This window comes from Pongo pygmaeus, chromosome 5 (genome assembly GCF_028885625.2).
Source record: "Pongo pygmaeus isolate AG05252 chromosome 5, NHGRI_mPonPyg2-v2.0_pri, whole genome shotgun sequence".
In the NCBI taxonomy this organism is placed as follows: Eukaryota; Metazoa; Chordata; class Mammalia; order Primates; family Hominidae; genus Pongo; species Pongo pygmaeus.
Genome location: NC_072378.2, coordinates 47066799 through 47092360, shown reverse-complemented (window position 1 = coordinate 47092360; position 25562 = coordinate 47066799). Strand labels below are relative to the sequence as shown.

Here is a 25562-nt window from a genome sequence, read left to right as displayed (position 1 = left end):
ATGAATGCAGGCCGGGCATGGTGGCTCGTGCCTGTAATCCCAGCACTTTGGGAGGCCGAGGTGGGTGGATCACTTGAGGTCAGGAGTTCGAGACCAGCCTGGCCAACATGGTGAAACCCCGTCTATATATATAAAAAAAAAATACATAAAATTAGCTGGGTGTGGTGGTGCACACCTGAAGTCCTAGCTACTTGGGAGACTGAGGCAGGAGAATTGCTTGAACCCAGGAGAAGGAGGTTGCAGTAAGCCAAGATTGCACCACTGCACTCCAGCCTGGGCTACAGAGCGAGACTCTGTCTCAAAACAAACAAAAAAATGAATGCATATATATTGGTTTAAAGTATTAGAAACAGTTTATTAAATAAGATTAAAATAATAGGTGATTCTTTATAATTTCTTACTAAATGAATACGCAGAAAATATGGCTATGCAGGTAAAAAGGTTTGTAAGAACGGGCTAGAAATATCCTCTTTGCTAATGGAGGACATAAAGCCATATAAGAGTGTAATTGTCCTAGCATGTATACAGTTCATCTCCAAACCCAAGACTGAACATCAGGAATATTTGACAAATGAACACCACCAAAAATATGTAATAAAATTAATAGCATGCCATAGGTTCCAATCCTCCTATTAAAATAAAGTTGAAGAAAACTAAGAAGAGACATTTATAAATTCTGAACCACAAAACTGTGTGAGTGGTCATTTGATCTGATGAGTCTCCTCCTTCCACTTTCTTAATGATGACACCTGACAGATGGTTAGAGCATGGGAAATCCAGGCCCATAACCGGGTCAGCTGTAGGCTATGGAGCCTGTTGCACAGCCACCCTCAGGCACCCTGGCACTGGTGCATAGGACCCCATAGACCTATACCAAAACCTGGGTCAGCCTGATGATTCCTGAGGCCTTCTCAGAGGTCAGGTGTCCTGGAACAGGCAGACCTCACCTTGACCTGAATGCTCCTGAATGCTGAGTGAGGAACCTTCCCAGGGAGAACACATGTTGGACAACCAGGGCACTCCTAACTTATTGGAAAATGTTCCCCGGTCCTTTGGAATTGAGATCTTACAAGCAGAGGCTTGTGTTGGGTGAAACCCTCCCATGCCTCCAGAACTGAGCCTCCAATTCTAGAGGTAGTGTCTCCAACAGCAGCTGTGGCTCTGGGGCTCCTTAGCGAGTTGTGTGAACCAGAGGTCTCCCTGCAGCAAGCCCTGCACAGGCACACCATGCCTGCCTAGGGGTGGGGTTGCAGTAGCACCAGGCTGCTTACCACAGAAGAAGCAGGTGTCCCTGACTTAAGGTCCTCCTTTTTGGGACTTCACATCTCCCTGTTACACCAGAAGCATGGCTCAGTAGATACTCTTTTAAGGGAAGAAGAGCCTTTTGTAATTCAAAATAGACCCTGAAAGTTCACCTCGCAGGTAAAGTTTTTTTAAAAAAAAGTTTCTGGGGTTTGAATCTACCTGGGGAGAGGTTAGACCTGCTAAAACTTCCCTAAGGACTCAGCACAGATTTACCTAGCAAAAGTAAATGAACTCTGGGGAAGGAGTAAACAGCATTAGTTGTCTACCCCTTATGTGTCATGTTTTGTACTAAGAACTTGACCTACATTCTCACCTCATCTTTACAACTGTACTGTGGGCTGGTCAAGTGCTTTTATGTCATTTTACGAATGTGGATCAGAGAGGGGAGCAAATTGCCTAGGCCAGAGGATTATAGCTCGTAAGAGGTACACCTGAAATCTAAAATAGAATCACGTCCCTCCAATTCACAGGGTTTGTTCATCTCCACCCCCTCTCCCCTTGCCTTTCTTGAAACTACCTCCTACCATTTGACCATGGATTGCTGACCTGTGTGTCAGGCAGGTGGTCTGGAACTTCAGCCCAGTCTCTCTTAAACTTTAATGGGCACTCCTTTTCTGATTCAGTGGAATTGTGGTGAAGTCCAGGAGCCTGCATTTCCAAGCTCCAGGTGGTGCCAATGATGCTGGTCCATGGATCAGCTTCGAGTAGCTGAGCCTTATGTACTGAAAGGCTTCATCATGGGCAGGTGTTTCACACATGAGTCACCAGTGTGGAGGCTGTAAATTGGTTTCTTCCCATGACTCAAAACTTTTCTGGGCAATGTTCCATGGTATTGATGCAGATGCCTTATCTAACATAGCTCTTGATAGCTAGCTAGCAGAGAGTAATCAACTCCCACCATCCAATGGAAGGAATGGGTGGACAAGCTAAATATGTCAAGAAAAGTGAGAGTCTGAATACACTGATATTTGGATTCAACATCTTATAATTAAATATGGATTTGATTGAGGTTTAGAAATGAGAACAGATGAAGCTGCTGGTATGTGGAAGGATTGCACCAGAGAGAGAAAAGTAGTTTTAGGAGTGGGTGAGTAAAATACTGCATGTGATAAAGTGTTTAAAGGAAAACAAGAGAGACCAGTGGCCATTCAAGTTAACTAAACTTATTTTCACAAGTATTTGTTGAGCATTGACTATGTGCCAGACACTGTGTTAAGAGGATGCAAAGACATGGATATGGCTCTGGAGAAAGAGCCTAGTGTAGCGTGCAGACACATAATTTTAATATGTGATAGGAAGAATGATTACATGTGTGTATACACACATGCACATAGAATCTATGTAATATTGAGGATGAAATGATTAAGTCTGTCTGGGAAATCAGGGAAGGCTTCAGAGAAGACAGGACATCTGACCAAGGTATTGAAGTTTGAATGGGAGTTTGCCAAGGGGATTTAAGCATAGGTAGTAGCATTTACAAAGGTGCAGTGGCAGCAACTAGCCCAGTGTGTTGCTCAGGAGTACTGTAGCACAAGGAAGGGGTATAACTTAAGGGGAAGAGGAAGAAGAAGAGTATGAGGCAATGGGCCTCCAGTGGAGGGTTTCTTTGCAGTGCCCAGAAACTTGGGATTTAACTTGTGCACCTGTGAACCTCAGTATGTTTCAACCCCAGAGCACTGGAAGGATAGGCCACATTTTTGCAAGTAGCAGTGTATTTGCTTAGGAAAGCATGTGTAGACTTAAATTCCTCCTACAAACTGCCTTCCAAAAAAATTACAATACATTCCTCCTTCAAGGAAAGAACACTTGCTGATAGGGAGCCATTGAAGGATTTTAAGAATTGTCTGGTGTGATTTGTGCTTTAAATCCCTCCAGGAGCTATGTAAAGGATGCGTTTGAAGGGGTCAAGATCCAAGGTGGGTAGAACAGTTAGGAGAGAGAGCAACAGTCTGGTCAAGAGACAGTGAGGGCATAAATGAGAAAGTTGAGCTAGAGGGTCAGCAATATATTGTGGAGATCATTCTAAGCTAAAAATTAATGTTGGCAATAGAGGCTTGGGGCTGGGCGCGGTGGCTCACGCCTGTAATCCCAGCACTTTGGGAGGCTGAGGTGGGCGGATCACGAGGTCAGGAGATCAAGGCCATCCTGGCCAACATGGTGAAACCCCGTCTCTACTAAAAATACAAAAATTAGCTGGGCATGGTGGCACATGCCTATGCCTGTAATCCCAGCTACTCAGGAGGCTGAGGCAGGAGAATCGCTTGAACCAGGGAGTCGGAGGTTGCAGTGAGCCAAGATTGCACCACTGCATTACAGCCTGGAGACATGGTGAGACTCTGTCTCAAAAAAAAAAAAAAAAAAAATAGAGGCTTAGTTGAATGTAGGGGGGTTGGTGAGAAAGAGGTAGGAGAGTAGGATGATTTTCAGGTTTCTGGCTTGTGGTACAGGAGATGAGGAGTTCTTGAGCTGCAGGCTGTGTGGTTGCAAGGTGAGAAGGGAGAGTTGAAAGACAGTCATTTAGTTTCATTTTGGAAACTAGTTTCATTTTGACATTCTTATGGGAAGGACATAAGGTAGAGATGCTCAAGGAGAAGTTGTAGGCACAAATCTGAAATGTGAGATAAAGTTTATGTTTAGGAAAAACAGATTTGTGAAGTCATCTTTAATGTATTCTGGATAGAAGTAGAATGAGAGGGCAAGGCTGCAAACATTAGGAGGTAACAGTCCAAGGCAGCTTGGGAGAAGGGCTATGTCTACTTTCATCTCTTTACCCTCCAAAACCCCTACACAGTGTTTCAAACAGAGCAGACCCTCAATAATTTCATATTTTACTTGTTAGGTTGAGAAAGAAAGAAGGCCAGAAACTATGGGAAGTAACTTGATTCCATTGGAATTCCTTTGCATAATAAAATCTGATGTGTAATGGATGACAAATGAGATAATATTTACCTGTTTTTCAGCATGGGTCAACAAAATACAAGTACTGATGGCTGCTGCAAGCTTTGGCCAAACTAAAATCCCCCGGGGAAATGGGCCTTATTCCGTTGGTTGTACAGACTTAATGTTTGATCACACTAATAAGGTAATGCTTTGATTTATACAACTTATCCTGATACTCTAACATTGTCTGTCGCTATGGACCACTAGAAGGTGTTCAAATGTGACCTTGCCCTCACCTGAGAATGACTCATTTTGCAATTTGTATTGTTTCATATGAAGGCTTTTACTAGTTTGGCCATTCCTCAATTCTTTGCTATTGTCTGATTAATTTCTCTATAAACCTTATTTTTCACTTCCTTAATACCTGAAGACAGGCTGCTTATATTTTCCTTTCACTGAGATAGAATACTGTTTTTCTGTTTCTCTTTCATGACTATCTTCAATCACCACAGCAGCCTAAAAAGTTCTCTAGACCTTTTTGTGAACACAGAGGTATTTGGGTCCCCACTAATTAAATATGCAAAATAGCTGCTGGAATATGTTTGAGACACAACTTCTCTAAAAGTGCATTAATTTCTTTCTTAACAGGGCACCTTCTTGCGTTTATATTATCCGTCCCAAGATGATGACTGCCTTGACACCCTTTGGATCCCAAATAAAGAATATTTTTGGGGTCTTAGCAAATTTCTTGGAACACACTGGCTTATGGGCAACATTTTGAGGTTACTCTTTGGTAAGATTTCTGTTGATCCTTCTTTGTAGGCTCTTGCATATAAGAAAACCTTGAAAACAACAAGAATTTCAAGTAGTTAAGACCAAACTAGATTTTTCTCCAGTCCAAACAGCTCCTAAAATGATAAGGAAAGTATTTCTTTAAAGCCCAGGCAACTACGACAGAATCAAGGTTCTCATTTTGTCCATTCTGAGTTGGATGGGAGTGGCCAAGAGTATCAGACTGACTCTGACATCTTTCTGTGGCTGCTCTTTAGTTTTCATCTGACATACCATGAAGAAGGCAATACCGCGGTGAGAATAGCAGGTTATTTGGTGTGGCCACTATCCCGCATGCTCTGTGCTAAAGTTAGACAAAAAGAGAAAGAAAGTAGAAGCCATCAAACTCTCCAGATCCAAAACAAAGGAGTCAAAGCTAATGCCTTTCTTGTCATACATGAAGAGACTCTACTCTCATTCCCATCACCTACCCCTATCACTAAGACAATCTGATGTGCATTCTTTACTTACTGTCTACATTCTACTAATATAGACTTTTCCTTCCTTATCTGTTTAACTAGACACTACTGTTGGGCTGATGTTAATTGTGTCTTCACATTTAACCTTCAAAACGATCTACAAATTTTAGGATTCATCTTAAACATTGGCTTCTAATTTTCTTAAAAACCACTTATAACAGACATGAAAATAGCATAACTGTGCATATTTATGTTGCAAAATAACTTATAAATCACTTCCATAGCAATCATCACATTCAGTCTTTATGACTGCATCTGCATTTTATAGACGAGAAAATGAAACACAAATGATTGCTGATAATAATGGTGACAATAAAAATTGAGAAGTGAAAGAAGACAATATTTCCATTTTTTGAGCCCCTAGTAAGGGGCTCAAAATGTGATGGATAGGTGCTTTACATATATTACCTAATTAAATAAAATTCTCACAAAAACCCTATGAAAGAGATATCATTTTCTGAAGTTTACAGAAGAGGAATCTGAAGTACAAAAAGTTTAAGGAACTTGCCCAAGATCCATAGCTAGGAAGTGGCAGAGCTGCATCCATGACTCAGTATGAAGTCAGTGGTTTCTCTACCTTTTGCTGCATGATTATGACCAAATCATAATGAACAGAGTCTCTGTTTCTTAGATTCTGGCTCTTAGTGTAATGTATCCAAGGTTTTATGGGTAGTTTGGTTTCAGAACATTCCCTTTAAAATTTTTCCAAAACCTGGGAATGGCAATAAGTAGCAGCCTTTATGAATACACCTATAAGTAGGAAAATCTCTCACCTTAAGTCCAGAGCTGTCAGTAAGAACTCATCGTTAATGATCCTATGGTCTGAGGAAAGAACTTACGCCAGGTGCGGTGGCTCACGCCTGTAATCCCAGCACTTTGGGAGGCTGAGGCGGGTGGGTCACCTGAGGTCAGGAGTTCGCGACCAGCCTGACCAACATGGGGAAACCCCATCTCTACTAAAAATACAAAATTAGCCAGGCGTGGTGGCACATGCTTGTAATCTCAGCTAATCGGGAGGCTGAGGCAGGAGAATCGCTTGAACCCGGGAGGCAGAGGTTTACAGTGAGCCGAGATTGTGCCATTGCACTCCAGCCTGGGCAACAAGAGCAAAACTCCATCTCAAAAAAAAAAAAAAAAAAAAAACTTACAGTTCAGCTCTTTGGTTGGTGGGTATCTAGTAGCAGTCTTTTTAATGAATCTACTATTCATCCATAAAAAAGTAGATATAAATCAGATGGGTCTGCATTTTATGCTAATGAGATATGAATTAAATTCACTAGCAACACTCAGAGAAAACCTTAACTATAACCTTCCATTGTTGTCTAGGTTCAATGACAACTCCTGCAAACTGGAATTCCCCTCTGAGGCCTGGTGAAAAATATCCACTTGTTGTTTTTTCTCATGGTCTTGGGGCATTCAGGTAATGTTTGAGAGGTTGAACAATTTTAGCTTCCAGGAATAAATGACAATTTTTTTATTCAAGAAAGAAATAGAGTTTGGAATGTCATGCAGGCCCTTGTCTGGAGGAGTTGGGGTTCCTCAATAATTGGCTGTGGGTCTACTGATCAGTCCTAGCCCTGTCTGGTCAAGTAGTTTTTTCCCTACTACCAGCTCACTGGTAGAGAAGAAAGGGTGTTGCATTTTTTATAGTTGTCCTTCATTATTGTAACATTTACACTCTTAAAATTATCCTCTGTAAAGTTTAGAACTTTTGAGAAACCAATTTTAGATTAGCTGTGAAAGGCATTTATTAAGAGAAATATCTGTGAAGGCAAGAGAAGGAGCGGGAAAAAATGGGGAGAACCTTTGGACCATGACACAGGTTGGACACCTGAAAAGGTGATGGGGAAGGGAGAAGGATTGGATAAGAAGAGCTTCAGACTGAAGCATGGTTCTAAGAAATATTGAGCCAGGCCAATGGAAGGAGTGCTTGACTATATTTGCTTATCAAGAATCCTGTATCTCATAGGAATGGGCTAATGTTAGTACCCATGCTGTGCCAAGTCTCTGGGAGCAGCTCACTGGATGCTTAGCTTCCACTTGACCATGGTGATGGATCCAGAGGGGCAGGAGCAGGATAGGGTCTTTAGTAAGCTATGCAGTCTGTAGCATGATAGCTGAGTGGCACATTTTCATAACAACCACCACCCTCTTCACTTTCTTCCACCACTTTATCACCTGTCACCTCTCTTCTACCTCAGGGGATTGTAAAACTCAGAAAATAAGAGAGATGGCTTTTAGCTGGGAAGAAGTTGGGTAGCACTTGCAATAAAGCATTATCTTCAGCACTGTAAATGTAGTTCAGCTAGCTATTTGATTTCTCCTACACTAGTGATTGGCAAATTAGAACCCAAGGGCCAAATCCAGCCCACTGCCTATTTCTATAAAGTTTTATTAGAACACAGCCACACCCATTCATTTTTGTACACTGTCTATGGCTACTTTTGTCCTACAACAGCAGAGTTCAGTAGTGGTGACAAAGATTGTATGGCCCACAAAGCTGGAAATATTTACTCTCTGGCCTTCAACAGAAAAAGTTTGCTAATCCCTGTGCTATATCATTTCCCCCTTTGAAAAAGTCCTGTATCTTCAGCAATAAAGACATAGTTTCTAGCTACCTCCTTTTTATTCTCTGTGGACATTTCCTATTGAATGCATGGTATGAGGAAAAGGTTGTGCAAATGAAGCTGTGGAAGAGGGCATAAATGCAGTGCTTAGCACATGATTTTTCAACTATTTCACCCAGTCCAATCATTTAAATAATAGCTAACATGTGTTAAGTATTTACCTGTTTCTAATATAAGTACTGAAAATGTATTAATTCAATTGATCCTCACTGATGAGGTAGCATACTATTATAGTATCACCATTTTATAGATAAGAAACCAAGACAGAGAAAATATTGCGACTTATTAAAGGTACACAGCTAACAAGTGGTTGAACCAGGGTTCAAACTCAGTGGTCAGACTGCAGGTCTCATTCTTGTAACTACAATACTGTACTGCTTTCCTATATACATTATCTTAGCAAAACCTTACAACTACCCTAAAACAAATGCTTTACTCTTAGGCCCATTTTACAGGTGAGGACAAAAATGCAGTAATTACCTAAAATCATATAGCTGGGAAGTGGCAGAGCCGAGATTAAAAACCCAAAACTCTCAAAGGCAATATTTGTAATCACTGCCCTGGATTTTCTCAATTTTAGTAGTCTTGACATTTTGGACCAGATAATCTCTTGTTGTGAAGGGTTGCCCTGTGCATTGTAGGATGTTTGACAGCATCCCTCTACCGACTAGACACCAGAAATACCCTCGCCCACATTTGTGATAATGAAAATACCTCCAGACATTGTCAAATATCCCCTAAGGAACAAAATCACCCTCCTTTAAGAACCATAGCTCTCCACTCCACCCCAGGGCACTACTACAGGGGTGTAATGGCCTCCATGTTCCCAGTTTTATTAGTGAACTCAGCCTTGTAATCATGACTGGTAGTTGTAATTCTTCCCTCTTTTTGTTTTGAAGGACACTTTATTCTGCTATTGGCATTGACCTGGCATCTCATGGGTTTATAGTTGCTGCTGTAGAACACAGGTATGTTACCTGATATAATTGGGCTCTTTGGCCAACTACAGGGAATGTCAATGCTCATAACTATGTTTCCAATTTTCATAAAAGTTTATTTAAAATGTTGATGGAACTTTCAAGTATGGTAACATGATGAGCAAAAAAGGAGATTGAGTTTATCAACTTAAAAGACTTAAAAGCACCTAACATTTCTAGAGTGTTTATTGCCTGCCATGTCCTATGCGAAATGTTTTTAATACACCATTTCATTCAGTCTTCATAACAATCCTATGAGATGGTTATTATTATTATTATTGTTGTTTTAAGGAAGAGGAATATAGAGGTGATAAAGGGTAATTTGCCCAAAGTCACATAGCTAGTAAGTGGCAGTGCCAGGATTTGATTCCTGAGAGTGAGTTTCAACATGGCTAACATTGCCTCCAAGAATTAGGAAGATAGAATGGATTGAGTTTACCTGCAACTTGACGATAGACAATAAGGTTTTTTTCCTGGAACTCTTTTACAGCCTTCTTTAATATAAGAGAAAATATAGAGTGGAAGAAGAAAGGGAAGTCAAAAGATCAGAGGAAGTTGAGTCAAGGATGGAACTGAGAAACATGGGTCAGATGAGGAAGGGAAGGAGCATGCATAAATAATAATTTTGCTTGTATTATAGAGATAGATCTGCATCTGCAACTTACTATTTCAAGGACCAATCTGCTTCAGAAATAGGGGACAAGTCTTGGCTCTACCTTAGAACCCTGAAACAAGAGGAGGAGACACATATACGAAATGAGCAGGTACACTGCAGTGAAAGGAGAGGTGGTTGGTGACCTAAAAGCATGTAAAAAAGGATGACATTTGTTAATTTAATTTTACACATGGCAAGTTATGCTCCTAGCTCTCCTATTTCCCATTCCCAAAAGATCTGTCAATAGATTCCTGGAGAAGTAAAATTCCCTTAATGGAATATCTAGTTCATAGTAAAAACAAAGGCAAATACAAAAATCTGGGAGATGACAGTGAATATTCAGAATTCCCTTGAATTAAAACTTCTAATTTTAGAATCTAAAAAGTCCTAGAAAATAAATTAATAGATTCTTCCTCACAGGCAATATAAAAAGACTACTTTTCTAAGAGGCAGTATACAATAGAATTAAGAGTATGGGCCTTAGAACCCAACTTTCTATGTTTGAATCCTGGCTCCACCACTTAATTTTGTTATAAAATAATGAATAAAAACATTATTTGTCTTACAGAGCTATTAGGGCAGTTAAGTTAAGTGAAGCATATTGGCTTCCTCTTTATAGTGGGTGTTTTACATGTGTTATTACATTTGAGTCCACCCACATTTCCTTTAGGTAGGCATTATTATACAATCAATGGAAACTCAGAGAGGTTAAGTAAATCATCTCAAGTCACATAGTAGGTAAGCAACAGAGCCAGGATTTGGACTAAGCTATACCTATGTGCAAAGCTGGGGCCTGTGTCATTATGGTAGCATGTAATATAATCACATTTCCAGTTTATAACTGACCAACAATTTTTCCCACATACAGCTTCTACCTAAACTTTAAAATAAGTGTTATAACTTTTTACTTTGTCATTTGCTTCTTCTAATAATTATATTAGGTACGGCAAAGAGCAAAAGAATGTTCCCAAGCTCTCAGTCTGATTCTTGACATTGATCATGGAAAGCCAGTGAAGAATGCATTAGATTTAAAGTTTGATATGGAACAACTGAAGGTAAGCTATAAAAAGAAGTAATTTTTCTCTTGTCCTACAGTTCTTTATTGTTTTTTGACGTCTAATTTTCTGCTGTATTGCAAGGTACAACATGATAAAGGGCTGCAACCACCACCCTCCCCAATGCACACACACATAGACACACAAAGCAGTACAGGTAAAGGCAATGAAGAATGCATTATCTTGGACTAGATATGAAATTGCCAAAAGTTAGTCAGTTTTGATCTACAAAAACAGCAATGTCATATGGTTCAACTCAACTCCTGTGGAAGTATTATTATTTCATGGACAGCTCCTGCATGTTTTTAAGCTTGATCTTGAAAACTTGACACAAGTTTGGGAGCCGGTGGAGAAATATCAGACAGAGTGGGCAGCATGAGCAAAGACTCAAAAGTGTGTGTGGTATGTGGAGTGCAGGGATTAGGGGGAACTAGAGAATAAGATGATGGTCTGTTCTCCAGATACAATGAAGAAATTTGTTACCCCTCAAGCAGCCACTCTCTTCTGTATCCTTGCCTTTGTACATGTTGTCCCCTTGGCCTGACACACCCTTCCCCTTGCCTAACTCCTACCTAATTTCAAGACTCCAGTTGAGCATCACCTCCTCTAAGAAGCCTTCTTGGACCCCAATGCCCACTTCTGGACTGGGTTCGCTGTCTGTCATGTGTGCTCCTTTGTACCACTGTACTATATTGCATCATGCCTCTGTATAACTTTCTTCCCTGATGGACTGCAAGCTCACTGAAATGTACCTGGCACAGAGTAGGTACTCAATAAATACTCATGGAATGAACAAACAAATAAACATGGGGTGAGGAGAGGCAGAAGTCAGAACTGATGTTGAAGTTTCCAGTGTGGGTGACTACAAAGACCATTAAGTTTACTTTCAAACCTTTACATATGTTATATATATGGGTAAATGTGTTTTATATGTGTATGTATATACGTATATGTGTGTATGGTATGTATAAATGTATGTGTGTATATGTATATTCTATTTGATAAGAAATCAAGGTATTTAATCCCCATGAAATGAACAATTATATGACAAAATCATTTCTTCTAACACCATGAGATAGCTATAAATTTATATCATGCTTTTTCAAATAGGACTCTATCGATAGGGAAAAAATAGCAGTAATTGGACATTCTTTTGGTGGAGCAACGGTTATTCAGACTCTTAGTGAAGATCAGAGATTCAGGTAAGAAAATAAGATAGTAAAGCAAGAGAATAGTAAATTATTGGAAGAGTGATAACTCATGTAAGATACAATTTTTTATTCAAATTCTTAGTGAAGAAGGGATCTCTTGGAGTTTATAAGGCTATTCTTTTGCCCCCATAAAATACTCTATATACATTTTCCTAGGCTAAAACATCTACTTCTCCTGCTATTAAAATCTCCCCCTACTCCCATATGTTTTCCCTCATTATTCTTGTTTACCCAAGGGGTTAACACTTTTCACATAAAAATTTATCTTTATATAATTTTTTGTGACATAATGATTGTGATAATAATATTGTCATCTTACAGTATTGCCAGACTTCTCCAGTGGGCAGGACATTTTTTAATTAGGTTTTTCCTCCTTCCACCTTTAAGATGGAGCTGGATCTAAAATTACGATTATTTGAATAGGAGTTGGGACAAGACCCCAGTTTTCTAGCTTGCAGGAACATTTTCTTTCTTAAACTACTTCATTCCAGACTGATGAGATCACATAGAACCAACCATACAGAGAGTGGGCAGGACCATTTTTGAAACTTCACCTCAAATTTCTTAAAAGTCCATTTCAGTGTAAGATAATTCTCTTCTTTCATCCATTTAGCAAAAGATCAGGAAACATAGGATAAACTTACTTTTAAAAAGGAAGTTAGTTTCATTTTCAAATGATATGCTCAATATGTTTTTCTTCAACCCCCAGATAGTTTGTCAGCTGAAGTGCCTCTAAATATAAAGTAATGGGCCCAGTTGTTACTCTAAAAAAGCTATAATAAATACACTACAAGGTGCATAAAAGCTCTGAAAACAAAGGTGCATTTATTATACTTTTTCAGATACTCCACAGTGTTGAAGAAATTATTATGTATTCTAAAATTTATTTTGAATAAAAAGTTTTAAGGATGTATCACTCAAATGGTTGCAATTCCTAAAAGGCATATAAAGAAAATGATTATGTATAATTCCAGGTCTGCTACTTTACGAAGTTAATCATATCCCTTTCCCACATTGAAGTATAATACCTCTTTATTCCAATGAGATAACCCATAATAAACTGGTATGGTGCGTGTCTACCAATCCTAGCATTATTAGGATGTCCTCAATGTTGGCTAGTATGTAACCAGTTTAATTTCATCATTGTCAACAAATATCTACAGATGTGGTATTGCCCTGGATGCATGGATGTTTCCACTGGGTGATGAAGTATATTCCAGAATTCCTCAGCCCCTCTTTTTTATCAACTCTGAATATTTCCAATATCCTGCTAATATCATAAAAATGAAAAAATGCTACTCACCTGATAAAGAAAGAAAGATGATTACAATCAGGTAAGTATTAGTGACTTATTTCATTATGTGAAACAAACTTGAAGCTTGGGTAAATATCAATCGATATCATTTGGTAACCATTACAGAATTGCTGAATTGGTTGTTTAGACTTTCAGTAAGGAGAGAATTAGATAATCTCAGTTTCTAAGTACATTTAGTCTTACTCTTTTTAAAATGGGAATGTTAATGTATATAGTATATATACTGGTTATATTAGTCTGTTCTTGCGTTGCTATATAGAAATATCTGAGACTGGGTAATTTATAAAGAAAAGAGGTTTCATTGGCTCACAGTTCTGCAGCCCATACAGGAAGCATGATGCTGGCACCTGCTCAGCTTCTGGGGAGGCCTCAGGAAACTTACGATTATGGTGGAAGGCAACCGGGGCATGAGCACTTCACATGGCCAGAGCAGGAGGAAGAGAGGGATGGCTGAAGGTACTACACACTTTTAAATAACCAGGTCTCACAAGAACTCACTGTCACAATGACAGCACCAAGGGGGATGGTGTGAAACCATGAGAAACTGCTCCCATGATCCAATCACCTCCCACCAGTCCCTACCTCTGACACTGGGGATTCCAATTTGACATGTGATTTGGTGGGGACACAGATCCAAACTATATCAGTGGTAATTAAAATTAGCATTATACTACATGCTACTTTAATCTAAACACCAGAATATGCCTACAGATTTTTGGAGGTAGAGCTAGGGGGAACTATTCCATCATGAGGCTGGGCTAGGAACTCTTTAAAGAAAAAGTCAGATTATCTATTGAGACCTGCAATATACTTACCTGTTGAGAAAGAATATGAGTTTATAAATTCCCCAAAGCTATAATGGGGTACCATCAAGTGTTGGCAATTCTTGTATCCTGGAGGTAAAAAAGAACTCCTGATAAGGTTTTGAACTCTCAATGAGATATTACAAAGCAAAGATGGACCTGAACTCACCCCTTTCCTATCTGAAACCTGGTTTATTTAGGAGAAGAGAAGAGGCAGGAAAGAAATATATAGAGTATAGGCAACAAACACTATGGGCTCAGAGAATAGAGGGGTCTCTTCCAATGGAAAAGGATTCATAGATGACACTAAAATTGGATTTTGTAAGATCAAGAGAGTTTAGATAGTAAGGAAGGGTTTAGGTATTTCAGGCAAGGACTTCATTTAGCTTATGTGTATGTGCAACTCTCTCTAATTCTAAAATGGAAATAATACAGAACACCTAACCTTCCCTCAACCCTACTTCCTTACTAGGCTCTCACCTTTGCTTTTGTCCCTTCTCTGCTAGAAACGTTCAAAGAATAGCCAATATTAGTTATTGCATGTGCTTACTTCTACTCACTCTTTGACTCTTGTGGTCTAGTTTCCTGGGCCCCCACTGGCATGCCAAAACAAAGACAACAAAGGCCTGCTGCACGCCACACAAGCAGCCTCTTCAGAGTCTCAACCTTGCTCTCTGCATCTGTTCAACATTGCTGACTACCCCTCCTCCTGCTCCCTTGGCTACTATGACCCACCTCTTTGCTGCTTCTCCTTCATTTATACCGCTCCTTCCATTTCTCCTCCTCCAGCCAGTTCTCCACAGTCAGATCATCCAAGCTTCTGCTTGCAATTCTCTTGTATTCCTGCTGTTTATCTTCTTTATGTTTCTGACATTCAAGTTTCCTACTACAATGTGGGGAAGAGTGAGAGGGAGTTAAGTGGCCCTGTTTTGAGCTTAGATGACTAAAAGAATGACGGTTTGCTTATAAGAACCAGCAGAGTCAAGAGGCAGAGCAGCTTTGGGCAGGACTGGGAAGATGTCTTTTAACTTCACAATTTCTTGGCTTGAGAACTGGGGAATCTGTACACAGATGTCTGGCCACAAATTGGATGATTACATAATTTACATGATAACATAGATGAAACATTTGAAGTAGAAGAGATTGCAAAGTGAGAAAAGAGTTGGTCTGCCAAAAGAATCGTAAGGAATGCCTACATTCAGCCAATGGGAAATGGGTGAAGAGCCAGTGAAGAACATAGAGTGGTTAGTGTCAGAAGGGAAGGTGCAACGTTAAGGAAATGTAAAGAAAAAAAGTGCAAGAAAGCCGTCAAGTGTCAAATGTCCCAGTGGTGGTAGAAAATGAGGACTTAAAAAAGGCCATTCTACTTGACGTTAGGCTATTGATGAATTTAGAGAGCAGTGCAAATGATATTTATAAAGTGCTTATAGTTTAATACTGGGAAAGGTGTTGTTTGAAATCTATTTCCTCTAAGGCTTAAATCTAAAGTGATTTAAATTTAAAGTGACTAGCATCAAATACATACCACATTCAGTGGTGAGGGCAGGTGGCAGGCTCTGGCTCTGAGTTCAGGGACCCTTCAACACAGAACACATTCCAGTATTCAAATTGGAAGTATTCCAATTCACTAAAAAGCAAGAATCATTTTTTTCTAAAATCAAGATGCCAAGCAAGAACAAGATTCTTTGAGTTGTTTTTCTAAAGGGAAGAAGAATATACTCTGGGATCCCTAAACAAACAGCCTGTGACCCTTGAAATACATCTAAGTAGATCAAATTACAAGTTTTATTTCTTCTTTGGTTTTCAGTAAGCAGACCAACAAGACCAGTATCTTACACTCTAACTAAAAAAATAATAATTTTATCAAACAATGTGACTTTTAAATGTCTTGTTCTCTTTTAGGGGTTCAGTCCACCAGAATTTTGCTGACTTCACTTTTGCAACTGGCAAAATAATTGGACACATGCTCAAATTAAAGGGAGACATAGATTCAGATGTAGCTATTGATCTTAGCAACAAAGCTTCATTAGCATTCTTACAAAAGCATTTAGGTAAGAAACTATTTTTTCATGACCTAAACCAGATGAATCTCAGGACAAAGCTGTCTATCTTAATACAGCTTTAGTACCATTTAAACTATTTCCAGTTGGTTTACAGTGGAACAAAGCAGTATATCAATTTGAAAACAGAAATTTGAGAAAGTCAATTTTGCTGCTTTACATGCTCTATACCATAGAAAGCAAACCCAACTGTTAAAGCTAATATTCTTTGTATGAAGCCTAGAGTGGACTTCCATGTTGAGGATACTGACAGCAGGTTGCCTCACTCCTATCCCGTTTGCATTCAGCTGCTAAAACAGCCATGAGGCAGCTGATACAGAGCACATTGTCTCTACCATCCTAATGGAACTTGTGTAATTTGTAAATCTTTATTGCCACCCAGGGGCACCAAACTGTTTAATGCTTTCAAAAGTTTAATATGTTGATTCACACTTTATATTTTATAGGACTTCATAAAGATTTTGATCAGTGGGACTGCTTGATTGAAGGAGATGATGAGAATCTTATTCCAGGGACCAACATTAACACAACCAATCAACACATCATGTTACAGAACTCTTCAGGAATAGAGAAATACAATTAGGATTAAAAGAGGTTTTTCAAAAGTCTTGTTTCAAAACTGTCTAAAATTATGTGTGTATGTGTGTGTGTGTGTGTGTGTGTGTGTGTGTGTATGTGTGTGTATGTGAGAGAGAGAGAAAGAGAGAGAGAGAGATTTTTAATGTGTTTTCCCAAAGGACTCATATTTTAAAATATAGGCTATACTGTAATCGTGATTGAAGCTTGGACTAATAATTTTTTCCCTTTAGATGTAAAGAAAGAATACAGTATACAATATTCATATCAGCCTAAATTTTAATTTTACAAAGATGATTCCTTTTTAGTGTTGAAGTTAAAAACTGCTTTTACATTACTCTGACAGACAAGTAGATTAAAACAGGCAAAATGCCAGTGAAAACCTGTTGCAATGATACAAGACTCCCTAAACATACAGTAAAAAACAATTTCTTGCCTTTTATTATCTACTATGGGCAGTGGAGTTTAATTATAGCAACATGATATTCTAGGTAGAATCTGGCAGCACTTCTCTTTGACTTTTGGTCATGGTAAGAAAAATTAGAACAAGCAAAAGCCATTGTTTTAGCACAGGATTGGTGGTACTACACAATTTCAAATGATGACTAAAAGGAGTAGAGAAGGGTTAAGAACATTAGAGATGAGGCAAAGGCAGTGGATTAGAGAAAATTGGTAATTTTTGACACTTTCTTTAATTCTTTAAGGCATTCTACTTACTAAAGAAAGTTTCCATAGGTATTACAGCATACAGCAGGGATTCCAGTTAAAATAAATTAGTTACTCACACAAAGGCGGTGAAGGATAATAAAACATTCAGAATTACATTTAGCTTCTTCATATTCCAATTAATTTTATTTAATGTTTTCAATTCTATATGTAGTAGTAAAACAGAATAACACAATTAAATGGAGGTAAAAATATAGCTTAAGAATTTATATACTTATAAATATAGGAATCATGGAAAATGATTTTATTTCCCAAGGGACATAAAAATTTATACCACTCATTTGGTACCCTAGTCCTATCTTAGTGGTTTCAGGTGCAAAGTCACTCATTCTGAGAAATTTTACTTCTATAGCCATTCAGATTAAATTTTTTAAAATAGGGAGTTAAACTCAGCTTGAAATTGAAGGCTTCCTATAATCTGACCCTAACGCATCTTCTCTGAGCTTTGCTTCCAGCAATTCACATTATATTATCTATATGAGTAAGCCAAACTTGTCTATTCATTATTCCAGGAATAAGTAATATACTCATCTACCTCAATTACTTTTAATGCAAACCTCTCTCCCTTCTACTTACTGAAATTATAACCAGTTTTTAAGGCTCATAATTCTATTTCCATTAGGCTTCAGAGTCTGATAATGCTTCACAGAGATACACCTTTACCCCAGTCTCATTTAGCAAAACTTTTCCCTATTCATTTTAGAAATAAGCATTCCAACTGTATGGATGTCCCATTCAACACTTTTTTGTTTGTTTGTTTTTTACAATCTTTTGTTGGTGGCGCATGCTCATGCTGAAAGGAGAAAATAACTATTGACAATATCTAATAAGTTAAGGTTAAAAAGAAATAACCTAACATAGTGCACACTGAGTATTTTTCAGTGTAAAGAAAGAAACATTTATCAAATGCCTACTCCTTTTCAGGGACTTTATATCAATTATTTCTAATCTTAAAAAACACTGCAAGAAAGGTTTTATTATCACTACTTTACAGATGGAGAAGATCAAAGTTCAAAATATTACATAATTTCCCCATGTCACATATCTGTTAAGCAGCATATAGCTAAAATCTGTTTCCAAAAGCTAAGATCTATACTTTGCAAAATCATGTTTAAAAGGGCTTTAAAGTTAGGTAGGTCTGGGTTTGATCAAGCCTCTGAGACTCATTAGCTATCTGACCTTAGGCAAGTTATTTAACCTCTTTATGAAGCTTCAATTTTCTCACCTATAAAATATGGATAATATTGATATGCACTTCAAAGTTGATGACTAAAGTGAAAAAAATGGGGGAGGGCAGCTAAGATGGCCGAATAGGAACAGCTCTGGTCTACAGCTCCCAGCGTGAGCGACGCAGAAGAGGGGTAATTTCTGCATTTCCATCTGAGGTACCGGGTTCATCTCACTAGGGAGTGCCAGACAGTGGGCACAGGACAGTGGGTGCAGCGCACCATGCTCAAGACAAAGCAGGGCGAGGCATTGCCTCACTCGGGAAGCGCAAGGGGTCAGAGAGTTCTCTTTCCTAGTCAAAGAAAGGGGTGACAGATGGCACCTGGAAAATTGGGTCACTCCCACCCTAATACTGTGCTTTTCCGACGGGCTTAAAAAATGGCGTACCAGGAGATTATATCCTGCACCTGGATTGGAGGGTCCTACGCCCACGGAGTCTCCCTGATTGCTAGCACAGCAGTCTGTGATCAAACTGCAAGGTGGCAGCCAGGCTGGGGGAGGGGCGCCTGCCATTGCCCAGGCTTGCTTAGGTAAACAAAGCAGCCAGGAAGCTCGAACTGGGTGGAGCCCACCACAGCTCAAGGAGGCCTGCCTGCCTCTGTAGGCTCCACCTCTTGGGGGCAGGGCACAGACAAACAAAAAGACAGCAGTAACCTCTGCAGACTTAAATGTCCCTGTCTGACAGCTTTGAAGAGAGCAGTGGTTCTCCCAGCACGCAGCTGGAGATCTGAGAACCGGCAGACTGCCTCAAGTGGGTCCCTGACCCCTGACCCCTGAGCAGCCTAACTGGGAGGCACCCCCCAGTAGGGGCAGACTGACACCTCACACGGCAGGGTATTCCTCTGAGACAAAACTTCCAGAGGAACGATCAGACAGCAGCATTTCCGGTTCACGAAAATACGCTGTTCTGCAGCCACCGCTGCAGATACCCAGGCAAACAGAGTCTGGAGTGGACCTCTAGCAAACCCCCATAGACCTGCAGCTGAGGGTCCCGTCTGTTAGAAGGAAAACTAAGAAACAGAAAGGACATCCACACCAAAAACCCATCTGTACATCACCATCATCAAAGACCAAAAGTAGATAAAACCACAAAGATGGGGAAAAAACAGAGCAGAAAAACTGGAAACTCTAAAAAGCACAGCGCCTCTCCTCCTCCAAAGGAACGCAGCTCCTCACCAGCAATGGAACAAAGCTGGACAGAGAATGACTTTGACGAGTTGAGAGAAGAAGGCTTCAGACGATCAAACTACTCCGAGCTACAGGAGGAAATTCAAACCAAAGGCAAAGAAGTTAAAAACGTTGAAAAAAATTTAGACGAATGTATAACTAGAATAACCAATACAGAGAAGTGCTTAAAGGAGCTGATGGAGCTGAAAGCCAAGGCTCAAGAACTACGTGAAGAATGCAGAAGCCTCAGGAGCCGATGCGATCAACTGGAAGAAAGGGTATCAGCGATGGAAGATGAAATGAATGAAATGAAGGGAGAAGGGAAGTTTAGAGAAAAAAGAATAAAAAGAAATGAACAAAGCCTCCAAGAAATATGGGACTATGTGAAAAGACCAAATCTTTTCATGTCTGATTGGTGTACCTGAAAGTGACGGGGAGAATGGAACCAAGTTGGAAAACACTCTGCAGGATATTATCCAGGAGAACTTCCCCAATCTAGCAAGGCAGACCAACATTCAGATTCAGGAAATACAGAGAATGCCACAAAGATACTCCTCCTCGAGAAGAGCAACTCCAAGACACATAATTGTCAGATTCACCAAAGTTGAAATGAAGGAAAAAATGTTAAGGGCAGCCAGAGAGAAAGGTAGGGTTACCCACAAAGGGAAGCCCATCAGACTAACAGCGGATCTCTTGGCAGAAACTCTACAAGCCAGAAGAGAGTGGGGGCCAATATTCAACATTCTTCAAGAAAAGAATTTTCAACCCAGAATTTCACATCCAGCCAAACTAAGCTTCGTAAGTGAAGGAGAAATAAAATACTTTACAGACAAGCAAATGCTGAGAGATTTTGTCACCACCAGGCCTGCCCTAGAAGAGCTCCTGAAGGAAGCGCTAAACATGGAAAGGAACAACCGGTACCAGCCACCGCGAAATCATGCCAAATTGTAAAGATCATCGAGTCTAGGAAGAGACTGCATCAACTAACGAGCAAAATAACCAGCTAACATCATAATGACAGGATCAAATTCACACATAACAATATTAACTTTAAATGTAAATGGACTAAATGCTCCAATTAAAAGACACAGACTGGCAAATTGGATAAAGGGTCAAGACCCAACCGTGTGTTGTATTCAGGAAACCCATCTCACGTGCAGAGACACCCATAGGCTCAAAATAAAAGGATGGAGGAAGATCTACCAAGCAAATGGAAAACAATAAAAGGCAGGGTTGCAATCCTAGTCTCTGATAAAACAGACTTTAAACCAGCAAAGATCAAAAGAGACAAAGAAGGCCATTACATAATGGTAAAGGGATCAGTTCAACAAGAAGAGCTAACTATCCTAAATATATATGCACCCAATACAGGAGCACCAAGATTCATAAAGCAAGTCCTGAGTGACCTACAAAGAGACTTAGACTCCCACACAATAATAATGGGAGACTTTAACACCCCACTGTCAACATTAGACAGATCAACAAGACAGAAAATTAACAAGGATACCCAAGAATTGAACTCAGCTCTGCACCAAGCGGACCTAATAGACATCTACAGAACTCTCCACCCCAAATCAACAGAATACACATTTTTTTCAGCACCATACCACACCTACTCCAAAACTGACCACATAGTTGGAAGTAAAGCTCTCCTCAGCAAATGCAAAAAAAAAAAACAGAAATTATAACAAACTGTCTCTCAGACCACAGTGCAATCAAACTAGAACTCAGGATTAAGAAACTCACTCAAAACTGCTCAACTACATGGAAACTGAACAACCTGCTCCTGAATGACTACTAGGTACATAATGAAATGAAGGCAGAAATAAAGATGTTCTTTGAAACCAACGAGAACAAAGACACAACATACCAGAATCTCTGGGACGCATTCAAAGCAGCGTGTAGAGGGAAATTTATAGCACTAAATGCCCACAAGAGAAAGCAGGAAAGATCCAAAATTGACGCCCTAACATCACAATTAAAAGAACTAGAAAAGCAAGAGCAAACACATTCAAAAGCTAGCAGAAGGCAAGAAATAACTAAAATCAGAGCAGAACTGAAGGAAATAGAGACACAAAAAACCCTTCAAAAAATTAATGAATCCAGGAGCTGGTTTTTTGAAAAGATCAACAAAATTGATAGACCACTAGCAAGACTAATAAAGAAAAAAAGAGAGAAGAATCAAATAGATGCAATAAAAAATGATAAAGGGGATATCACCATCGATCCCACAGAAATACAAACTACCATCAGAGAATACTACAAACACCTCTACACAAATAAACTAGAAAATCTAGAAGAAATGGATAAATTCCTCGACACATACACCCTCCCAAGACTAAACCAGGAAGAAGTTGAATCTCTGAATAGACCAATAACAGGCTCTGAAATTGTGGCAATAATCAATAGCTTACCAACCAAAGAGTCCAGGACCAGATGGATTCACAGCTGAATTCTACCAGAGGTACAAGGAGGAACTGGTACCATTCCTTCTGAAACTATTCCAATCAATAGAAAAAGAGGGAATCCTCCCTAACTCATTTTATGAGGCCAGCATCATCCTGATACCAAAGCCAGGCAGAGACACAACCAAAAAAGAGAATTTTAGACGAATATCCTTGATGAACATTGATGCAAAAATCCTCAATAAAATACTGGCAAACTGAATCCAGCAGCACATCAAAAGCTTATCCACCATGATCAAGTGGGCTTCATCCCTGGGATGCAAGGCTGCTTCAATATACGCAAATCAATAAATGTAATCCAGCATATAAACAGAACCAAAGACAAAAACCACATGATTATCTCAATAGATGCAGAAAAGGCCTTTGACAAAATTCAACAACGCTTCACACTAAAAATTCTCAATAAATTAGGCATTAATGGGACATATCTCAAAATAATAAGAGCTATCTATGACAAACCCACAGCCAATATCATACTGAATGGGCAAAAACTGGAAGCATTCCCTTTGAAAACTGGCACAAGACAGGGATGCCCTCTCTCACCACTCCTATTCAACATAGTGTTGGACGTTCTGGCCAGGGCAATTAGGCAGGAGAAGGAAATAAAGGGTATTCACTTAGGAAAAGAGGAAGTCAAATTGTCCCTGTTTGCAGATGACATGATTGTATATCTAGAAAACTCCATTGTCTCAGCCCAAAATCTCCTTAAGCTGATAAGCAACTTCAGCAAAGTCTCAGGATACAAAATCAATGTACAAAAATCACAAGCATTCTTATACATCAATAACAGACAAACAGAGAGCCAAATCATGAGTGAACTCCCATTCACAATTGCTTCAAAGAGAATCAAATACCTAGGAATCCAACTTACAAGGGATGTGAAAGACCTCTTCAAGGAGAACTACAAACCACTGCTCAATGAAATAAAAGAGGATACAAACAAATGGAAGAACATTCCATGCTCATGGGTAGGAAGAATCAATATCATGAAAATGGCCATCCTTCCCAAGGTAATTTACAGATTCAATGCCATCCCCATCAAGCTACCAATGACTTTCTTCACAGAATTGGAAAAAACTACTTTAAAGTTCATATGGAACCAAAAAAGAGCCTGCATCGCCAAGTCAATCCTAAGCCAAAAGAACAAAGCTGGAGGCATCACACTACCTGACTTCAAACTATACTACAAGGCTACAGTAACCAAAACAGCGTGGTACTGGTACCAAAACAGAGATATAGATCAATGGAACAGAACAGAGCCGTCAGAAATAATGCCACATATCTACAAGTATCTGATCTTTGACAAATCTGACAAAAACAAGAAATGGGGAAAGGATTCCCTATTTAATAAATGGTGCTGGGAAAACTGGCTAGCCATATGCAGAAAGCTGAAACTGGATCCCTTCCTTACACCTTATACAAAAATCAATTCAAGATGGATTAAAGACTTAAATGTTAGACCTAAAACCATAAAAACCCTAGAAGAAAACCTAGGCATTACCATTCAGGACATAGGCATGGGCAAGGACTTCATGTCTAAAACAGCAAAAGCAATGGCCACAAAAGCCAAAATTGACAAATGGGATCTAATTAAACTCAAGAGCTTCTGCACAGCAAAAGAAACTACCATCAGAGTGAACAGGCAACCTACAAAATGGGAGAAAATTTTCGCAACCTACTCATCTGACAAAGGGCTAATATCCAGAATCTACAATGAACTCCAACAAATTTACAAGAAAAAAACAAACAACCCCATCAAAAAGTGGGCGAAGGACATGAACAGACACTTCTCAAAAGAAGACATTTATGCAGCCAAAAAACACATGAAAAAATGCTCACCATCACTGGCCATCAGAGAAATGCAAATCAAAACCACAATGAGATACCATCTCACACCAGTTAGAATGGCAATCATTAAAAAGTCAGGAAACAACAGGTGCTGGAGAGGATGTGGAGAAATAGGAACACTTTTACACTGTTGGTGGGACTGTAAACTAGTTCAACCCTTGTGGAAGTCAGTGTGGCGATTCCTCAGGGATCTAGAACTAGAAATTCCATTCGACCCAGCCATCCCATTACTGGGTATATACCCAAAGGACTATAAATCATGCTGCTATAAAGACACATGCACACGTATGTTTATTGCGGCATTATTCACAATAGCAAAGACTTGGAACCAACCCAAATGTCCAACAATGATAGACTGGATTAAGAAAATGTGGCACATATACACCATGGAATACTATGCAGCCATAAAAAATGATGAGTTCACGTCCTTTGTAGGGACATGGATGAAATTGGAAATCATCATTCTCAGTAAACTATCGCAAGAACAAAAAACCAAACACCGCATATTCTCACTCATAGGTGGGAATTGAACAATGAGAACACATGGACACAGGAAGGGGAACATCACACTCTGGGGACTGTTGTGGGGTGGGGGGAGGGGGGAGGGATAGCACTGGGAGATATACCTAATGCTAGATGACGAGTTGGTGGGTGCAGCGCACCAGCATGGCACATGTATACATATGTAACTTACCTGCACATTGTGCACATGTACCATAAAACCTAAAGTATAATAATAATAATAATAAAAGAAAAAAAAAAATCCTATTGTATGTAAAACTGAAAAAAAAAAAAAAGAAAAAAAAAAATCACAAGCATTCTTATACACCAATAACAGACAAACAGAGAGCCAAATCATGAGTGAGCTCCCATTCACAATTGCTTCAAAGAGAATAAAATACCTAGGAATCCAACTTACAAGGGATGTGAAGGACCTCTTCAAGGAGAACTACAAACCACTGCTCAATGAAATAAAAGAGGATACAAACAAATGGAAGAACATTCCATGCTCATGGGTAGGAAGAATCAATATCATGAAAATGGCCATACTGCCCAAGGTAATTTATAGATTCAATGCCATCCCCATCAAGCTACCAATGACTTTCTTCACAGAATTGGACAAAACTACTTTAAAGTTCATATGGAACCAAAAAAGAGCCCACATTGCCAAGTCAATCCTAAGCCAAAAGAACAAAGCCTGAGGTATCACACTACCTGACTTCAAACTATACTACAAGGCTACAGTAACCAAAACAGCATGGTACTGGTACCAAAACAGAGATATAGATCAATGGAACAGAACAGAGCCCTCAGAAATAATGCCGCATATCCACAACTATCTGATCGTTGACAAA

The 25562-nt window shown here is 39.4% G+C and overlaps 1 protein-coding gene across 5 annotated transcripts in view; it reads left to right on the top strand.

Moving 5' to 3' along the window:
• PLA2G7 (phospholipase A2 group VII) overlaps positions 1 to 17156 on the top strand; it is a 38863-nt gene extending 21707 nt beyond the window's left edge. For 4 of the 5 annotated variants that reach the window (XM_054491546.2, XM_063665688.1, XM_054491547.2 and 1 more), the window contains 10 exons: positions 4266 to 4387; positions 4834 to 4978; positions 6822 to 6915; positions 9022 to 9090; positions 9740 to 9863; positions 10696 to 10809; positions 11920 to 12011; positions 13184 to 13354; positions 16041 to 16189; positions 16645 to 16787. In XM_054491546.2, the coding sequence (XP_054347521.1) occupies positions 4266 to 4387; positions 4834 to 4978; positions 6822 to 6915; positions 9022 to 9090; positions 9740 to 9863; positions 10696 to 10809; positions 11920 to 12011; positions 13184 to 13354; positions 16041 to 16189; positions 16645 to 16781 (1217 nt within the window). In that variant the 3' untranslated portion in view covers positions 16782 to 16787. Of the gene's footprint in view, positions 1 to 4265; positions 4388 to 4833; positions 4979 to 6821; positions 6916 to 9021; positions 9091 to 9739; positions 9864 to 10695; positions 10810 to 11919; positions 12012 to 13183; positions 13355 to 16040; positions 16190 to 16644 lie in introns of all 5 variants that reach the window. The other variant, XM_054491545.2, reaches the window with a different exon arrangement.
• The last annotated feature ends 8406 nt before the right edge of the window (positions 17157 to 25562 follow it).